The sequence below is a fragment of the Lutra lutra genome, chromosome 3 (genome assembly GCF_902655055.1).
Source record: "Lutra lutra chromosome 3, mLutLut1.2, whole genome shotgun sequence".
Taxonomy (NCBI): domain Eukaryota; kingdom Metazoa; phylum Chordata; class Mammalia; order Carnivora; family Mustelidae; genus Lutra; species Lutra lutra.
This window is the reverse complement of record NC_062280.1, coordinates 65,547,843-65,565,385: the sequence shown is the minus strand read 5'-3', so window position 1 is coordinate 65,565,385 and position 17,543 is coordinate 65,547,843. Positions and strand designations below refer to the sequence as shown.

Genomic DNA, 17,543 nt, shown 5'->3' with positions numbered 1-17,543 from the left:
TGGGGTATCTTCCATGGGTGGTTATGCCCTGTACAGATGTAGTCGTTGGCAGGACATTTCCAAGATGGCGGTGTTGATTCTGTTACTCTGAGTTAACATGAAGGTTGTTTAATCAGTAACTATACCCTAATCTTTATGTTGGGTGTTTTTTTAAACAAGGTATGAATCCAGTCTGTATTAAGTTATTGGTAGCTCATATCATCCTAGTTATTTTCAACTTTACTGTCCTTTTTGTTCAACTCCTTCTATTTCATCTGGAGACGTTGACATATCCCCTTACCAAAAACCACTGGATGCTGTTATGGTTTGGCTGTCCTGCCAGCTAACTAGTCTTGTTTCTCAGTATCAGTAGGCTGCTGCATTTAGTGGGTGTGGGAGTTAGGTTTCAACCAGAAAAACAGAACCAGTAGGAGATAAATAAAAAGATTTCATTTGAGGACCTTGCTTTTTCTGATTGGGGGGCAGGTGAGGCATGCCAGATGTCCATGGGGCAGGCCATCGGGAAGGGCAACCCCCAGGTCTCAGGCCAGGCAGAAGCTGTTCTGGACAGGTGGAATTTCTTCTTCAGAGACTCCTCAGCTCAGCTGTAAAGGTCTTTTCCCGTATTAAATCCAGCCCACCTCGATTATTAAAGAGAATTTCCCTTGTTTAAAGTCAATTATGGATTTTAATCATCTGTGCTAAATGCCTTCACAGCAGTGCCCAGGTTAGCATTTGATTGAGTAGCAGTGGGCTGTAGTCTAGCCAAGCGGACACTTACCACCGGCCATGCCAGTGATGCTCTGTTGCTTGTTTGAATTCTTCTGCTCCTAGCGGTCAGTTCAGCGTGGCCCGCCTGGAGCTACAGGGCTCCTTTCTCCTTCCCACCAGTCCTGCAATGAAGTTAACTTTGTGACCTCTTGCCATCTCCAGGGCAGCCTCGCCTCTCCTCCAGTGCCAGACGTTTATTTTCTCCTTTTTGCCCGGCTTTGGTTTTACATGAAGTGTATTTTCTCATCTGTGTTATTTGTCTTACCAGGACAGAACATTCCCATTGTTTTCTTTATTAGCTAAAGTTACAGATCAGCTTGGCACCCATTCCAGCAGGAGCTTTAATTCTCAAAGACAATGGCTGCAAAATTGGATGCTACTTTCCTGGCTCCTAGCTGTTGTCATTGTTCTTTGTCACCCTCACTTGGGGAAATGACATATTGGAGGTTTGATAGGACGAAAGCAGAATAAGAAATCTAATTGCTTCTCTGTGTTTTGTGTTGCTTCCTCAGAATAGCTCCCTCCCAGCTTCCAGAACATTCTCTTTCAAGACATTGCCCTTTCATGTTGGATGTCCAAAGTTACTAAATTCCATTATCATTATCTGAAGAGCAACATTTATCAAATTTGATTCCTTTCACATTAGAAAATGTTAAAGCATTGTAAGAAAGTTGCTACAAGTGTGTCCTTCCCTGAACTAGCCCAGTGTTTTGAATTTGTTATTATTGAATTATTAAAGTCTTTGTTTCTCTAGAAAGTCTTCTAATTGCCTACAGAACATTTTAATATCCTCATTCCTTTATTCTGTCCTTTTATGTTCTAGAAAAAGGGAATGCCAAATTTTAGCAGAACTAGATAAGCATTGAATTCCAAGAGGTCAAAAAAAAATGTTAATGTGAGTTACTGGCGGAAAGGTCCAAGATTTAGCTGAAGCCACTTATCTAAGATTAATGGAAAAGGACTTTTTTCTTTTTGGTGTTTTAACGAGTAATAACATGGTCTGATGGAAAAAAATTTTAAGTATAAATTTAAATCTGAGTGTGCAGAAACCCAGAATGTCCAGAGTCAGAAAACACGGATCAGGAAGTAAAGTACAGCAGAGCCTGTTATCTGTCTTGGTAAGGGGTTTCAAATATGTCCTGTAAATTTTCAAAAATGATGAAGTCTACAAAAATGAAAATTGAACAAATCACCTTATTACCATCCTTATTCTGATAATCTACTGCTGTGTAACACATCACCCTAAAACAACAGCCATTTTATCAAGTTTCTGTGGGCCAGGTCTTCAGGAAAGCCTTAGCAGGCTGGGTTCTGGTCTCCTATAGCTGCAATCAGGTAGCCAGGTGTTCCTTTCACAGGTCTGGGCTGGGCTCCCCGACAGCATGGAGGCCTATGGCACTCAGGCTGCTTACACAATGGCCAGAGGCATCAACAGCAAGTACCCCAGTGAGCAAGAGGGAGGTTACCTCACTTTTCCTGACCTGGCCCTGGAAGTCACATCTCTTAGTTCTGCTGGCTACAGGGGAGGCACAAACCCACTCAGATTTAATTAGAGAGCACTGGACTCCCATCTCTTGATAGTGGAATGAGAGGATTCTGGAAGAACACGTGGGACGGGAGGTATTATTAAGGGCATCTTTGGGAAAAAGCATTGTGCTGTGCTCTGTCCCCTGGTGGCAGTAATGCAAATCTCTCCCACATGCAGAATACACTCTTGGACTTCCAAGACCCTCTATCAGTCTCTTCCCATTATGGCCTCAGGCTCAGGCTCAAAGTCAAGGACCTGGCCCTCTAAATTGGGTCTGGGTAAACAAAGGAGGCTCCTCAGGACCAGTTTCCTTGGGTATAGCGCTTGAGTACTGTTCTCAGTTATCTGCTCATCACACACCCAAAACAAAACAGGAGAATGGGAATTTTAAAGGCCTGCCCCAAAGGGGAAGCATGAGAGACATACAGGTCCCGTGGTGATACTGGAATTTATTGGCCAGGTCCATTACCATTTCCTGTTCTGCTGTTCTCTGGGGCTCTTGGTTCCACTCTCTGGGCTCTTGGTTCTGCTCAAGTCAACCTTTTTTTTCCATAAGAAGAGCCCGCATTTGCAGCTGAGTCCTCTCAGACTGCTTCCTGCCCATAAATTTTCGGGATCCGAAGACCCTTTTCATTTTATACTCTCTCTGTCTTTTTAGTCTAACTTGGCAATAATTCCGTAGTACAGTTATCCAAAAAACTTTGTGGGTTTTCTGTGAATCTTGTTGCGTTCACAGCAGGAGCCAAGAAGACCCCAAGACACGTTGTCTGCCTTGGGCTTCATCCGCAACTGCTGAGGGACAACCCCTGTCAGGTTCTCAGAAGCCTTATCACTTAATGCAGAGTTTCCATACAGTATGCTTTCAGAAGATGCCTAGAAGACCTTAGGTCTGTTTGAAAGTGTCTAGGAGGCACTGCCTTAGATCTTTCTGAAATCTCAAGAGACTGTCACACAGTCACACCCTGGATTTGATCCTTGCTGGGAAGCCATTTCTTAATTTGAGAATTGCTTGACATCAGGAGAGGCTGGGAATGAGAAACAGTTTTATATGTAACAGTGTGTTCCTTAGCTCATCTCTCTCTGCTCACATTTTATCCCAGGCCGTGAGCAGAAGCCAGGTGTCACTTTAAGGAGGCTGCCTGGAAGTCTCCTTAGCTGGATCGCTGAGTTCATTAGGGACAATTCCGTTCCCCACGTTCCCGTAGACAGTAGCATTGCCAAACCCTGTCACTGGTGAGCAGGATCCTCTTGTCCTCTGGCTTCCAGTAACACTGTCCTCACTTTCCTTTAAGTCCTTACTGACAGACTTCCTCAAACAACAGACCTTTCATTTTTGGGCGCCAAGAACAGGGGAGGGGCTCGTTGGGACTCCCGGTCCTCACGCCATTGCTGTCAGAGTGGCGCCGAAGCACTTGTGTCCGGGCGGTCAAGGAGGCCAGGCGGCGGCCACTGGGCTTGAAGTCACTCCCTTTTAGGGGGATTTGTTGCCTGTCAGTAGGAGCTGGAACAATTAACAATACGGTTTTTTCCCTGGCCTTTGTCACCCTCCAGCCCGGGTTCCTCTCCTGCTCTGCTCTCAGGAATCCAAGTTTGATCATTTTCCCTCCTTGTGCCCACTTGAAAGCCTTCTGTGTCTTTCTGTCGTCTGAATTCTAAGCACTCTGACTTGCTGTATGACAGAGGGTGCAAACGCACAGGCCACATTTATCCCACAGACACATTGTTTTTAGCTGCTCAGAGGTTTTGTTGTTTTTACTTGACGTACTTGTCAACATATAAAAAATCAGGAGCCTTCACATAAAAATCCAAATTACTTACTTCTGTGGAAGAATCTGAGGATCTGGCCACACGAGGGCTGCCTTTCTGCAGCCACTGTCAGCTAATGCCTGGCACTCCGTTCAGGTGGGACATACCCTCCCCAGACCACCCAGTCGTCACTCTCCATTTCCCTTCTGGCTTCTGTAGGCCTTTGTATGTGCCATTCTTATGGTATGATCTCTTCACACAATCTTTCCTGCTTTAATCTTAGCTGTTTCCTCACGCCCAACCCCTAGAGCCCAGTCTTTGTGACCCAGCCCCATCACCCGAGTGGGTGGAACTCAGTAAGTTCTTACCTTCTCTCCAGGTAGAAGAGTGTCTTTGCTTTGTGTTTGGGGAGCTGTTACTGTCCTTCACCGACCAGCCTCCGGGGCGGCCCCTCAGCAGATGGCTGTCCTCTCCTCTGCAGTCACGCAGCCTCCCGTCTTTCCTGGGGCATGCCCATTTTAGTGACGTCCTTAGCTTATATGTCTGTCCACCTCTCTGGATGGTGAACTACTCCGTGGTGTAGACTTTTTTTCAGCTTATCTTTTGTCTCGAACTTGCCATCAGAATAGCTATTGAATAAAACCTTGCTGACTGAGTGAATACATGAGTGATATTTTTTAAAAAGGCTCGGGCTGGTTCAGTGTGTCATCCATTAAATGCAGTACAGAGTAAGGCAGCATAAAGTTGCAGGCACAAATGCCACTGGGGAGAATTGGCCAAAGCTCCTTGGAGTAGAAGAAAGGAGAGAAGTAGAGAATGTCAAAGGGCAGATCAGGTCAGGGCAAGTATATAATACATATCGAGAAGATGGTCGTTTGTACATAACTGGATTGCGGGGTGTCTTGAGGGATATGGTGGGAAAAATGTCTTGAAAAGGTCTTTTGGAGCTAGGGTGTGGAGGGACTTGGATATTAAGGGATTGGGACTCTTTCTACAGGCAATCGTGAACTCTTGTCATTTTTTTTTAGCAAGAGTGCTCATGTGTGAGTAGGGCACTATGAAGGATAAAATAGGCAGGAGATGAGTGGCCAGGAGGTTGATAAGCAGTTTGTTTTAACAGGAGAGACGAAAAAACCAGTGTCGAAGGCGGACCTGATCTCACACAACAGCAGTGGAGGAAGTAGAATTTGCAGGATATAACGTTTGATAGGTTTGGGTTGTGAGAAAGAGGAAATCTATTATGATAACAGCACCTGTCACGTCTTGAGTGTTTGTTATGTGCCAGACATTATGTTAAGAACTTTACATGACTGTGCCCCCTGGCCAAGATGACAAGGGGTGGGGGAGGGGGAATGGCATTTCAGAAGCGCTGTTTTCATTTTAACCTGAAATGGAATTTTATTTTAAATACTTTGTGTTTGAAACAACTTACAGGAAGTACGGTCCTTATTAAACCACTGCCCAGTGAAAGCTGCATGCAGACAGTTTCTGTAGAAAATTTTTATAGTGAGATGCTTAGTAGAAGTAATACATCTATGTATTTCTGTGCTTCTGGGGTGAGAATGTGCAAACAGAGGTAAACTAGACTAGTACTTTTCTATCTTTCACACTTTACTTTTCTCATATTCTATCAAATAATTAAGATTCCAAATTGTTATAAACAAAATGCATAATTTTTCAGTGACATTTATGTTTATTATGGATCTACTGTCATTTTAATATTTACAAGAAATTTGAGAACATAATTCCATGCTTTAACTGGCAGAGATGTGTATTCCATTTTACAGAAAATCTATCAGGTGTAAAATTCTTGATCTTGTCTGCAGAATTTATCGTACATCCCTAATTATAAAGGTAACTTGAAAATAAGGGAATCTTTATTTTCCAAATCTAAAGATTAGGGGGAAAAAAAAGAGTTCTGCTGAGTTTGAACACATTGAACACTTAGGGACTTAGAAGGACCGATAAAACTTATATGCAACTATGTTAAATAACACGTTATAAAAAACAATTTTATTTGAGAATACATCATTTGTTTTCCTTTCTAACTTTGTATTAAGCAATATTATTTAGTCCCTCGACTTGCAGTCTTGGCACCAGTCATCACAGATCCAATTTTTGCATCATCTACCACAGTTTTTCAGGGGTCACTCTTCTCGCTTCCATTTGCATTAAAGAAGAATAGAACACCATGTTTCCTCATGATGCTTTTCATAATAAATGTTATCCCAAGCCGTGTGTGTTGGTTTAAATAACATGAAGATAATTGCCTCCCTCAGCTGTGCCTGGACTGGTATATGTTTGATCGGTAAAAATCAGTTTGCACGTATTTTAAAGGTGTGTTATTTTTAAAGGTGATATTTGAGAGGCTTGTACAATAGAATTGAGGTATTTGCCATTGTAAACTATAGCTATTCCCAGGAATAACTACGAAGCTCATGTGAAATGTCTCGGTCAGAATTTATAACATTCCCATAGGGTGAGTCTCACCACCCGTGGTGTGCTGGTAAACACTGAGGGAGTTCGGCAGTGAGGGAGGAGTGCAGAGCCTAACTTGTACAATTTTCCAATTTCCAGTGTATAAATACTCCTACTGGGGCCAATTTTACGCGACCAGTGTGAGGTCAACCGCCTTGCAAACATTGTGAGATTTTAACAGTGGACTCTCCTCAGCCGCTGCTAGCCGGCTCCAACGTGGTGATCTTTGCGAAGGTCGATAGCCCTAGAGAAGTGTCCCAGTGAGGCTGGGGGTCACGCGTTAATGAACGGGTTGGAGACGGCTCGCTAGAAATTGATCGGACATGCGTATCCCACAGAGCATTTCGGAAACAAGACTGGGAGACGACGTTTCCAAGGTCATCAGCTTAGATGAGAGCGGGGGAGGCCACGGAGACCTTGTGCTCTCTTGAGGAGACCGTGTCTGGCAGCCATGTGTGCTGTCAAGACGGAACAAAGAACAGCAGGACATGGAAGGACAGAGAACAGTAGAAGGAGAAGTGGTACAGGTTTGGAGAGAGCATGAAGGAAAAGAATGGGATTTAGCCGTGTCGACAAGCTAGCATTAGGCCAACAGAGGGGAGTGTTCCAGTACACAAGGGTGAAGTGATGAAATCCTGTTGGGGAGAGGCAGTCTGGGTGGCCTGCTCCGGACAGATGATCTTTTGTATTGAGATTAAAGAGTGAGGATGGGCCAAGCAAGCAAAGACAGTGAGTAGAGACGATCTTCAGGAAAATCTTGTTAGAAAAATGTTAAACGCAAGAGGGGAGAGGGATGGAGTGACTGCTCGTGGAAGAAACAAAATCTGAGCCTGCCCCGCTTTGGGGCGAAAGTCTAGGAGAGACTGAATGTGTTTCTGGTGGATGTAGAGGAGCAGGGCCTGGCTGGAAATTTCTTGAAGGAATGAGTAAGTGTGTACATAAATGAGCACGCAGGAGGTGTTGGCTTTCAGAGGAAAGGGGATCTGTTTTTCCTTCACACAAGAGGAAAAGAGGCAAAGGTGGGTGGAGGGTGTAAAGGAGCTGATTAGAATTGTGTCAGAGGGGTGGACAGAGGCTGGATGGACTGGGTGCCCTGAGGGTGGCAGGTGGAGCTGTTGGAGATGACTGGAGCTGGGCAGGATGGGGCTCCCCTGTGAGCCACAGTAGCAGAGCCCAGCCCTGGAAGGCTGGGGTCAGACTCCTGCTCTCCCGTCCTGGCCCCGGTTCTCCCTGCTCTATGGGCTGGGCCAGGTGTTTCACCTCCCTGCACCTCAGTCTTCCCTCAGAAAAATGGGGGCGCACAGTGATTCTCAGTGCCTGAGGCTACCCTGAAGATTAAACTCATTAAGGTATTTAAAGTTCTCAGAGCACAGTAACTAACTTACAGAAACAACAGCCGGTATTATGGGCTGGGGAGAGGGAATAGCCCAAGAGTGATCCATCAGCACCACGCTTCTCCAGCCTGAAGGAGCATATGAATCCCCTGAAGCTCCTGCTAAAGGGATTTCTGATTTAGTGGTTTGGAGTGGGGCCCGAGTCAGCTTTTCTAATAAAGCTCCCCCGTGATGCTGCTGCTGCCGGTGCAGGAGCCACACCTCGAGGGGCAGGGCTGTGGCCGTCCTGACACCCTGCCTAGGAGTGGCCAGCCACCATCTCTCTTGGCACTGGGCACATGGCTAGTCTCCCATGTGCTCAGGATGGAAGGCTGGGTATTTGGACTGAGCCCCTCGGATTTCCACCCAGGTGTGATTTGTCCAGGGAGGGGGCAGGGGTGAGGGGTATGGTAAGTGCAGCACAAGCAGAGTTAGCTGTGGGCTCCAGACCTTATAAGATGGGGTGAAGCCAGGAGGGGCTGAGGGAAGAGGCGAGGGAGGGCTGAGGGCCAGAGAGCACGGTGAGGCCAGGAAGTAGGCTTGGGATGGAGCTGTCAGGTCGTAGGATGTAATGTCAGAGTAGAAGATAGAAGGACAGTAAAATATTTCCTGCCAAAAATGTAGTCTAATTTTATTTATTTATTTTTTAAAGAATGTGTTTATTTATTTGACAGAGAGAGAGAGCGAGAAAGTAATCAGAGTGGTAGAAAGAGGGAGAGGGAGAAGGAGGCTCCCTGCTGAGCAGGGAGCCCATGTGGGGGCTTAATCCCAGAACCCCGGGATCATGACCCAAGCCAAAGGCAGGTGTTTAACAGACTGAGCCACCCAGGTGCCCCTAATTTTATTTTTTATTTTTGGTAATTTGGAAGGCTTTTTGTTTCCTTGGCAGCACCTCAAAGGTCTTATAAACCGCAATTAATTAGAAACGTTTTTAATTCTTCTGGTCAGTAGAATGCCTGATAAGGGAAAAGTTAATGGGTATTGCTTTCTACCATGTCCGGATCACTCAGGTTCAGGCTGTGGTCAGGCTGTAAACAGGTGGAGAAGTGGAACACAGGATTCCCACCGATGGAGAAATCATTCCGAGGAGACTTTGAAATCCTACCTCCAGGGAGACATTAATGTAGTCGTGGGAGCAGCTGGCAGGTGCCTTTGAAAGAGGAGCCATGCAGGATTGGACAAATGCTGCTAAATTTTGGCCAGTACTCCTTTGGGTCACATTGGTTCTTTGTTATAGAAAGACACTTGAACTTCTAACATCTTCAACACCCTGTCTAGATGGCTTATCTGCTGGCTGTCTTCTTCTGTCTATCCTTCATACCTTTTTTCCTGTTCTGGTATCGGGGGCCAGGAGTCAACGTGACATGTTGTGCAGAGACCCTGGGTCGTGGATATTTCTCGAAAGCTCATGTTGAGAGGGTCACCACTGAGAACACTAGACCACTCCAGGGACTTCCCCTTGTTCAGCCGTTCCCTGTTCCTGGCTCGACAACCAGCAGTAGCTCAGGAGGCACATTGTTTCTCTGTCTGTCTGCACCTGACTTGTTTTCTGGTGGGAATCCAAACTTTGGTTCATTTTTTAAAATGGATTTTCATAAAGATGGGGTTTTGAGAAAGGAAGGAAAATAACAAATCAGTAGAACTGCTCAACCGTATTTTATGCCCAGTCTTGGGAATAAATGTTACTGCATGCAGAACTTTGTCTAACCTCACTGTTGGACCTGAGGAATTTGTGAGCTCAAGACTGAGCTCCTTTCTCTGAGAAGCATTCGATTCTTTTTCTAAATCCCCAGCTACCACTTCTTGGCTTTACTAAGTGATGAATTTGTTTAGCTGAATGAGAGTGATGCAACAATCACCCCCATCTTTGTCATGGTAGGAGATGGGGAAGGACAGAAGCCTTTATGCATCTTTGTTCTGAATTTTTTTTTATTTTGTAGTGTATTTATCAGTTCCTAAATGAGAACCCTGTTTGTTAAACTATGTGAAACTTATTTGCTTGACCTTTGAAAGGTGGAAGTTGTTTCCCGGAGTCCCTGCAAACTCCCCTCAGGGATGTCACTTTGCGGAATTGCTTTCTGGTCTTTTCAGTGGAGGTCAGTGTCACATAAATACACTGTGAAACCCAGGTTTCAAATTATACTGCAAGTTCTTTTCCTTTCTGTAAACGGCAAGGATGTCCTTAACAGATCCGTATTCTTTTTCTCGTGACTCCTATACCAATATTTTCTGCCACCTAGATTTTATAATGTTTTTGTCTTAATTTCTACATTTATTTGTTCAGTATTTATTACTTAAAGGCCCACACCACCATTTCTTTCAGTGCCTGAGGCTATAATCTTAGACATGTTGCTTTATCTTTCTCTCTTCCAGCAAGTAAAACTAGGAGGGAGACAGCCAGGGTTCTAAAATAAAATAGAAGGTGGCCATTTTACTGTCTGTGGCTGGATCCCGCTGTAGAGACAAAACCCACAGATCTTGTAAGCAGAGGAAAAGGGGCATAAAGGAAATTTTAGGATGTGAAGCTGCACTATCTCTATTGTCAGAGATTTCCCTGGTGTACTCTCTTAAGTATTAGTACTTGAAGAATACTAATTCACCAGCCATGCTTGTTTTATTGCAGTTTTGGTAAAGGTATTGTTCTGGGGTGCCCGGGTGGCTCAGTGGTTTAAAGCCTCTGCCTTCGGCTCAGGTCATGATCCCAGGGTCCTGGGATCGAGCCCCACATTGGGCTCTCTGCTCCACGGGGAGCCTGCTTCCTCTTCTCTCCCTCCCTGCCTCTCTGCCTACTTGTAATCTGTCTGTCAACTAAATAAATAAAATCTTAAAAAAAAAAGTAGAGTTCTGTTTCTGATACAGTTTTCCTTGTTTTCTCACTTCCTAGTTAATAGTATGCTTTGTAATAGACACAGCTTTAAATTCTTTTAATGTAGTCATTAAACAGTGTTTTCTCTTTTTGATATAGTCATTAGCACAGATTTTCCTTTGCTATCATCAGGATTAGTATTGCTAAGAAAATAATTTTATTGTATATGTCAACAGAAAATTACTTCTCTTTAGGCACCTGGGTGGCCCAATTGGTTGAGGATCAGACTCTGGGTTTCCAGAGTCTGATCTTGGGGTATTGGGATCGAGCCCCACATAGGTCTCTGTGCTCAGCGTGGAGTCTGCATGGGATTCTCTCTCCGCTCCCTCTGAGCCTTGTCTGCGTGCACTCTCTCTCTAAAATAAATCTTTAAAAAAAAAAAAAAAGAAAAGGAATTATTTTCCCTTGCTCTATTCATTTCTTTTTTTTAAAGATTGATTGATTGATTGATTGATTGATTTGACAGAGAGAGAGAAAGAGAGATCACAAGTAGGCAGAGCGGCAGGCTGAGGCAGAGGGGGAAGCAGGGTCCCCGCTGAGCAGAGAGCCCCATGCTGGGCTCCATCCCAGGACCCTGAGATCATGACCTGAGCCAAAGGCAGAGGCTTAACCCACTGAGCCACCGAGGTGCCCCTCTGTCCATTTCTTTATAGTTTTAAAGAGCAGTCTGTTCTGAATGTCTTGAAGGCATTTCAGCATTTTTTCCCTACTACTTTGCCAGCATCTATTAGCACATTAAAATCACTAACTATCATTAGGTCTTTTCCAATGATTCAAAAAATGTAAACGGAAAAAAAAAAATCTTATGTCAAGCACAGAAGGGGTTGCTTCAAAGGTGAATTCATTATTTTTGGAATGGAGAGAAGCTTTTTTTTTTTTTTAAGTTGAGTATAACTGTTTGTAGTTATGAATAACAGTTTTTTTATTTTTTAACTTTCCATGTTGGGGTTCACATCTTCTAAACCAAATGCTCAGGCTTGTTTTTACAGGTTCCATGCAATAATGTCTTTAAGTCATACCCAACCCCGACCCTGTGTTGATTTTGAATTGACATTAACTGAACGTGTATGTAAATACTTAACTTTACATTTAAGGTCTGTGGTATTTCCCTTAGGATTAATGAAGCTCCCACGATATAACTAACTAGTTTCTATTATGGAATATTATGTTTTCTTCCCATTATAGTCTTTCAGAGTCTTCACAGGATGTTTTTAGATGACTTCAGTTTCATAGTCATCATTCGATGGTGTAAGTCCCACTTTTTTTTTTTTTTTTTAAGATTTTATTTATTTACTTGACAGAGACACAGCGAGAAAGGGAGCACAAGCCGGGAGAGGGAGAAGCAGGCTTCTCCAATGCGAGCTTGATCCCGGGACCCTAGGATCATGACCTGAGCCAAAGGCAGATGCTCAATGACTGAGCTACCCAGGCGCCCCTGAGTCTCACATTTGAATGGGAATCTGAAGGCTCTTTTTCTTCCTTTAACTTTGTCCTTATGGCCCTGTGATCTTCAGTCATGTTCTGGACCTTCATTTCCTCATCTGTAAAATGAGGGGGTAAGACTAGACCGTCTCCAAGGTCCCTTTCCCCTTGAGGTTTCTCCCTATCAGTGGATCCTGGCTGTTATGTTCACATGTTCATCTGCTACATTGCTTTGTTTAATTATGTCTGAGTCCATTTTTTTTTTTTTTTTAAGACAAATTACTTTGGTCAGAGACTCATCATTCTCAGTCACCCTGTCCCTTTTTAAAAGACTTTTTAAAAAAGTCTTGCTTTTCCACCCACACCAGGCATTTGGAAAGCATACCCCTGAATCACATCTCTACCCTAGTTCAAAAAACTTTTGAAATTCTTGCAGAAGACTGGTATAATCTGTTTAGATGATCTGGCATGGTTGCTGATTATCTTGCTCTGTTTCTAGCTATCCCCCAAGTCTCAAAAGTGTTACAAGATGTGTTAAGAATTGTCTGATGCTGTTTTGTTTTGCTCAGGTAGGGTGAGCAGAATCCTGGGAAAACAAGTGTGATGTCAGGTTTTGAAAAAGAGCAGGATGGCAACAGAAGGGTATTTGCTTTTTTTTTTTTTTTTGACAACGTAAGTTTTAGATTGCTGATACAACCCTGGATTCCTTTGCTTCATTAAGCTATCTGACTCCCTGCCTTCCCTCTGTCAGCAGTCTGTTGCTCACTTGCATTTCCTTAGGCAATCTTGAAGCCGGCCACATGGCCTTTAATGTGTAGTAGTTAATGACGTGTTAACCGAAGCAAAAGCAAAAGATGGGTTTGATCCTGATGGCTAATGTGCGAGGTGTTCGTCCAAAATATTTTGTTCTTCATGTGTGTAGTGATGTATTTCAGGAACACAATAGCTTCAGAAAGAGGACAAGTATGGGAGTTTGCGGGCTGTGTGGTCTTTCTGAGTACTGATCGCCATCCCTGAATTCATAACCAGTTAGGGTGTGCTTGGGGTAGGCATGCGCTGCATGACCCAAGCTGCAGTCCCAGTGAGCTCTGTTCGTGTTCCACCAGTGAAGAATTGGGCCGGTGTGTTTTGCTTCAGGTGAGAAGAGTTCCTGGGTCAAGCGGTCACCTTCATAAAACCGAGGACGGTGACTGGGAGTGGAGTGACGACGAGATGGACGAGAAAAGTGAAGAGGGGAAAGCAGCTTTTTCTCAAGAAAAGGTAAGGGACATCGATGATGGTGAGCTAACCTGTGCACGTTTTATTTTTGTGGCATTTTGTGTGTGCGTGTATTAATGGATCTGCAATTGCTTTACAGTCACGAAGACTAAAAGAAGAAAACCCAGAGGTGAGTGGTGGTTATTTATTTAAAACTTTTTTTGTCCACTCACCCTTGCTTCCCCCTTTCCGCCTCCACTGCCCCTTGCGGGTCAAAGTGTGACCCATTTGGGGAAAGAGATTCAAAATTTTACTCTTGTGGAGTAGCAGAAAAGAAAAGGCATGTAGACTTTGCACGTTCCGATTCTGTCTGAGTTACTTCTGGGCTTTCTAAATTGGGGCAGGTGATTTTACTCTTTGAGCCTCAGTTTCCTCCTCTGTCAGATGGTCATGATCACACTACTTTTAAATTGCTCTGAGGTTTGAGGAAATCATGCACATAAATGCTAACTGGGTGCTCAACTTAGGATTCTGTTGATCTCAACTCTTCATATTACTGTCCTTTAGAAAACACAGTAGGCACACAGGCAGAATCTCTTCTTAGATTTTTTAGTTTACAATAAAGCAGATATAAAATAGTTGGAAACTTGACATTGAATCTGTTGGTCTTGGCTTTGCAGTCTCCTGGGTCGCTTAGTAGGCAAGGAACACTCCTCAGCTTCCCTTTGAGAACTGGTCATCTTTTGATTAACTTTACTTCCTCCATCTGGTTAATTATCCTAATGCCTAATGATGACTAGAGTTCAAAAGCCTTGGCTACTTCTCCTAGAGAAAATTTGAGCATATTAAAATAGCTCCAAATATTTTACAGACCTAGTAATTAATATGTGCCTTGATAAATTCTCATTAAGAAAACAGAAGATTTTAGGTTACAAATGATATCCACCCCAACTTTTTTTTTTTTTTTTTTTTTTTAAATTAGCAGACATTTCATTTTGATGTAGTGAGGTAAATCTTCCATTCCACCACAAGGGGCAGTAGCCAGCAGACCCTTCTGAGAAGAGCCCACGGAGGGGCAAGCCATTGCTTCCCAGCATTCTCCCCTCCCTCCGGTTTCTTCATTCTTCCTGCCACTCCAGTAGGCCTTCCCTAGGGATTTTTCAGTCTTCCTGCCTCCCATTGTTACCTGTCCTTCAGTTCCTCTTTCTTCCTATGTTTATCATAGGGATAAATCTTTTCATTTTGTACATAAAATAATAAGCTTCATCAAAGAAGTTATTTATCCCTCTCTTACAAACCACGGTGATGAACTCCCATCACCCACTGGCTACCCACTGGCTTCACATGTGTGCTGGTTTTTAGAATGATTGTAACCGGGTGTCGTGCACTCTGCTCTCTCCCAGCCTATTTTCCTGTTTTACCCACAGTGAAGTGCAGAGTCAAGGTTTTTCATCTCTTTCCTAGAGTGTCTCTAACTATGTCCATCCTGCTTAGAAATAGAACAAAATAATGTGATTCAAGTAGCAGCATGATGCAGAAAGCATTTGTATTGGTTCACTATGGGATGTCTTTATTGCAACATATCCAGCGAACCCTGCCTTTCCTAGTGCAGACTAATGGGTGTGGGTCTTTCCTCTTGAGGATTTAAGTTTATTGTGACACTGTCCTCCTCTGTGCTAGAGGAACTTGCTCTGATAACTGAGCTGTTATTTGGCTATTAACAGTATCTTTTTGGCAAGAATATCTTTCTGCATAGATAGGGGAGAGTAACAGATAGCATGCTGTCAGTTAATCATCGTTGCTATCGACTTTCTTGGGTGGGATTTGAAAGTCTTAGGCATTTCTCTGTGTTTCCACTCCTTTGATTTCCCAGAGGCTACGTCTGTTCCCATGCTGGTTTATAATTAAGGAACACATAGATAGCCTTATTTTTGAGGGTTCATATCTTTGAATGTAAACACTCGTGCCATATTTTAGGAATAATCAGTCCCACCTACGATTTTGCATAGCTTTTCAGGCCAGTTGTTTTGTTTTGTTTTTCAAGGTTGGCATCTCAGTATCTTGAGCTGTGTTAAGAGCAGCTACAATGGTGGTTCCTCTAGCCTTTGGACTTTTAATTAAAGTAGCTCCCTGACTTGCCACTCGCCTGAATTCACTTTTTGCAAGTGAAACAAAAAGTATTTATCTATTACAAGAGGAATTAGAATTGTTGAATGTGTAAGTAGGCAACACACACACACACACACGATGCACACTGTTTTAGTAGGTTTTGGGGATACGTCAGTGAGGAAAAAAACCATGAAATCCCCGTTTCTGTGGTGCTTATATATTGACGGGAGCCAATAGACAAAAAGCAACAGCCTCCATAAATCAATTTGTGGTTTGTTACAATGGAATAGAAGCAATGGGAAAAAAAATAGTGGGTGGGAAGTACAGGGATGTGGTAGGGGGTTTTATAATTTTAAATGGGCTGGTCAGAGTAGGTGTTATTGAAAGGGACACAAAGACTTAATAAAAATTCTTCGTATGGAAGACTTAAGTAGAAAAACTCAAAGAACCACTTTTATTTTGTTACCCCTCTCATTCTGTGTCTGACAGAAGTTTGGAGTATTTTCTTCCAGACTTTTTTTTCTGCTCATTTATATACAAATATGTAAATAAAGAGATCTATATCCTATTGACGATGTGAATAGGATTATAAACACCATAAACTTATTTTTTATTGAAGTATAGTCGAAATGATGTTACATTCGTTTCAGGTGAACAACATTGTGACCCCACAGAAATGTTTTTTTGGTTTTTGCAACTTGTATTCTATCTTAGAAATCTTCCCATGTTAGTTGTTGTGTGGATCTGCCTCTGGTTTTAATTGCCGGGTTGTATACCTCTGAGTGGATTGAAATGGTTTATTTAACCATTAACTTCTTGGTGACCATTGAGATTAGGATGGTAAACTGCATTCCACTCACATTTTGTGTCTGCATGTCAAGGGGCACATGTGCAACTGAAGGAATTAAAAGAACTGTGATTACTTCATTTGACAAAATCTGATTTTGAATTTTTAATAGCTGCTACCTAAAGCTGAACCCCTTAAATATCTCATATTTCTGTTTGTCAGTTGTATCTCAGTAAAGCTGAGAATAAAAAAGCAGTGGCAATTTACAGAGCCTCTGACAATGTACCTTATACTGTTAAACCTCTTTGAGGATGAAAATGCTTATCTGTGCCAAATGGTAGATTTAAATGCCTGTGTTTACATTTTAATAAGCTTTTCAAGAATGCTTGTCACTTAAATTGCAGTTTATTTACTTGACTAGAAGCCACTAGAAGATGGGGCTAGTATTTTTCATATTTGTGCTCCCATTGCTTCTAGTAGAACCTCTGTACACGTACCTTGGTGACATGAATACCCACACACTGAAATGGACATTAAACGAGTGCCTGAAAAGGCATATCATATTTGTGGGTGGGTCAGAGGTGAGGGGAAAATAATCAGAAGATGTTATGTAATTGAGCTGAAGTTCAGAGACAGGAGCCCTACTTGGTAGTTCCACGTTCAGACAGAGTAAGAGGCTCCAATAAAGGGGGGAGCGTTTTAGATGCTTATTTGTAAAGGGCTATTTGGCTCCCCTGGGACATATAAGGCAGAATGTCCAGGTATTACAGCATTCGTTGGAGAAGGAGGTCAGGGTGGGATGTTTGGTAGAGGGCCTTGGTAAGATGTGCCTGGTACTCAGCCATATTTGGAGAATTTCCAGTGAAACCTGTAAAGTGACCGAGTTTTACCACTTGTCTTGAGATTTCATAGCCAAACCCGTAGTAAAATTGGTCCTCCTGTGTTCCCAACCTGACGTTTTTAGAAATAGCCTTGCAAAGTATTAACTACAACCTACTAGTAATTCATAGTTTGTAGTAAATAGGTAATTCATGCTCATTTCATTTATTTATTATAATATTCCACTTGGATGGTAGAAGTCAGTGGTAACTTAAAGCTGACAATATTGTTAGTGTAACTGTAGTATTAATAATGAAGTTAATTGAGCAAATATTTCATCTGTGCCTGATTTTTTACATGAAGGAGTATTAGGTACTGTGGCATTGTGAGAATTATACAAAAGCAAAGCAGAGAGCCTGCTTTCTGGAAGCTTATCTCTTTGGAGATTGGGGTCAGGAGAGATATTTG

General features: G+C 42.9%; 1 protein-coding gene across 3 annotated transcripts in view; it reads left to right on the top strand.

Moving 5' to 3' along the window:
* STK39 (serine/threonine kinase 39) overlaps positions 1 to 17,543 on the top strand; it is a 306,604-nt gene that overhangs the window by 167,620 nt on the left and 121,441 nt on the right. For 2 of the 3 annotated variants that reach the window (XM_047722073.1, XM_047722075.1), the window contains 2 exons: positions 13,301 to 13,423; positions 13,521 to 13,550. In XM_047722073.1, coding sequence (XP_047578029.1) covers positions 13,301 to 13,423; positions 13,521 to 13,550 — 153 coding nt within the window. The remainder of the gene's footprint in view (positions 1 to 13,300; positions 13,424 to 13,520; positions 13,551 to 17,543) is intronic. The other variant, XM_047722074.1, reaches the window with a different exon arrangement.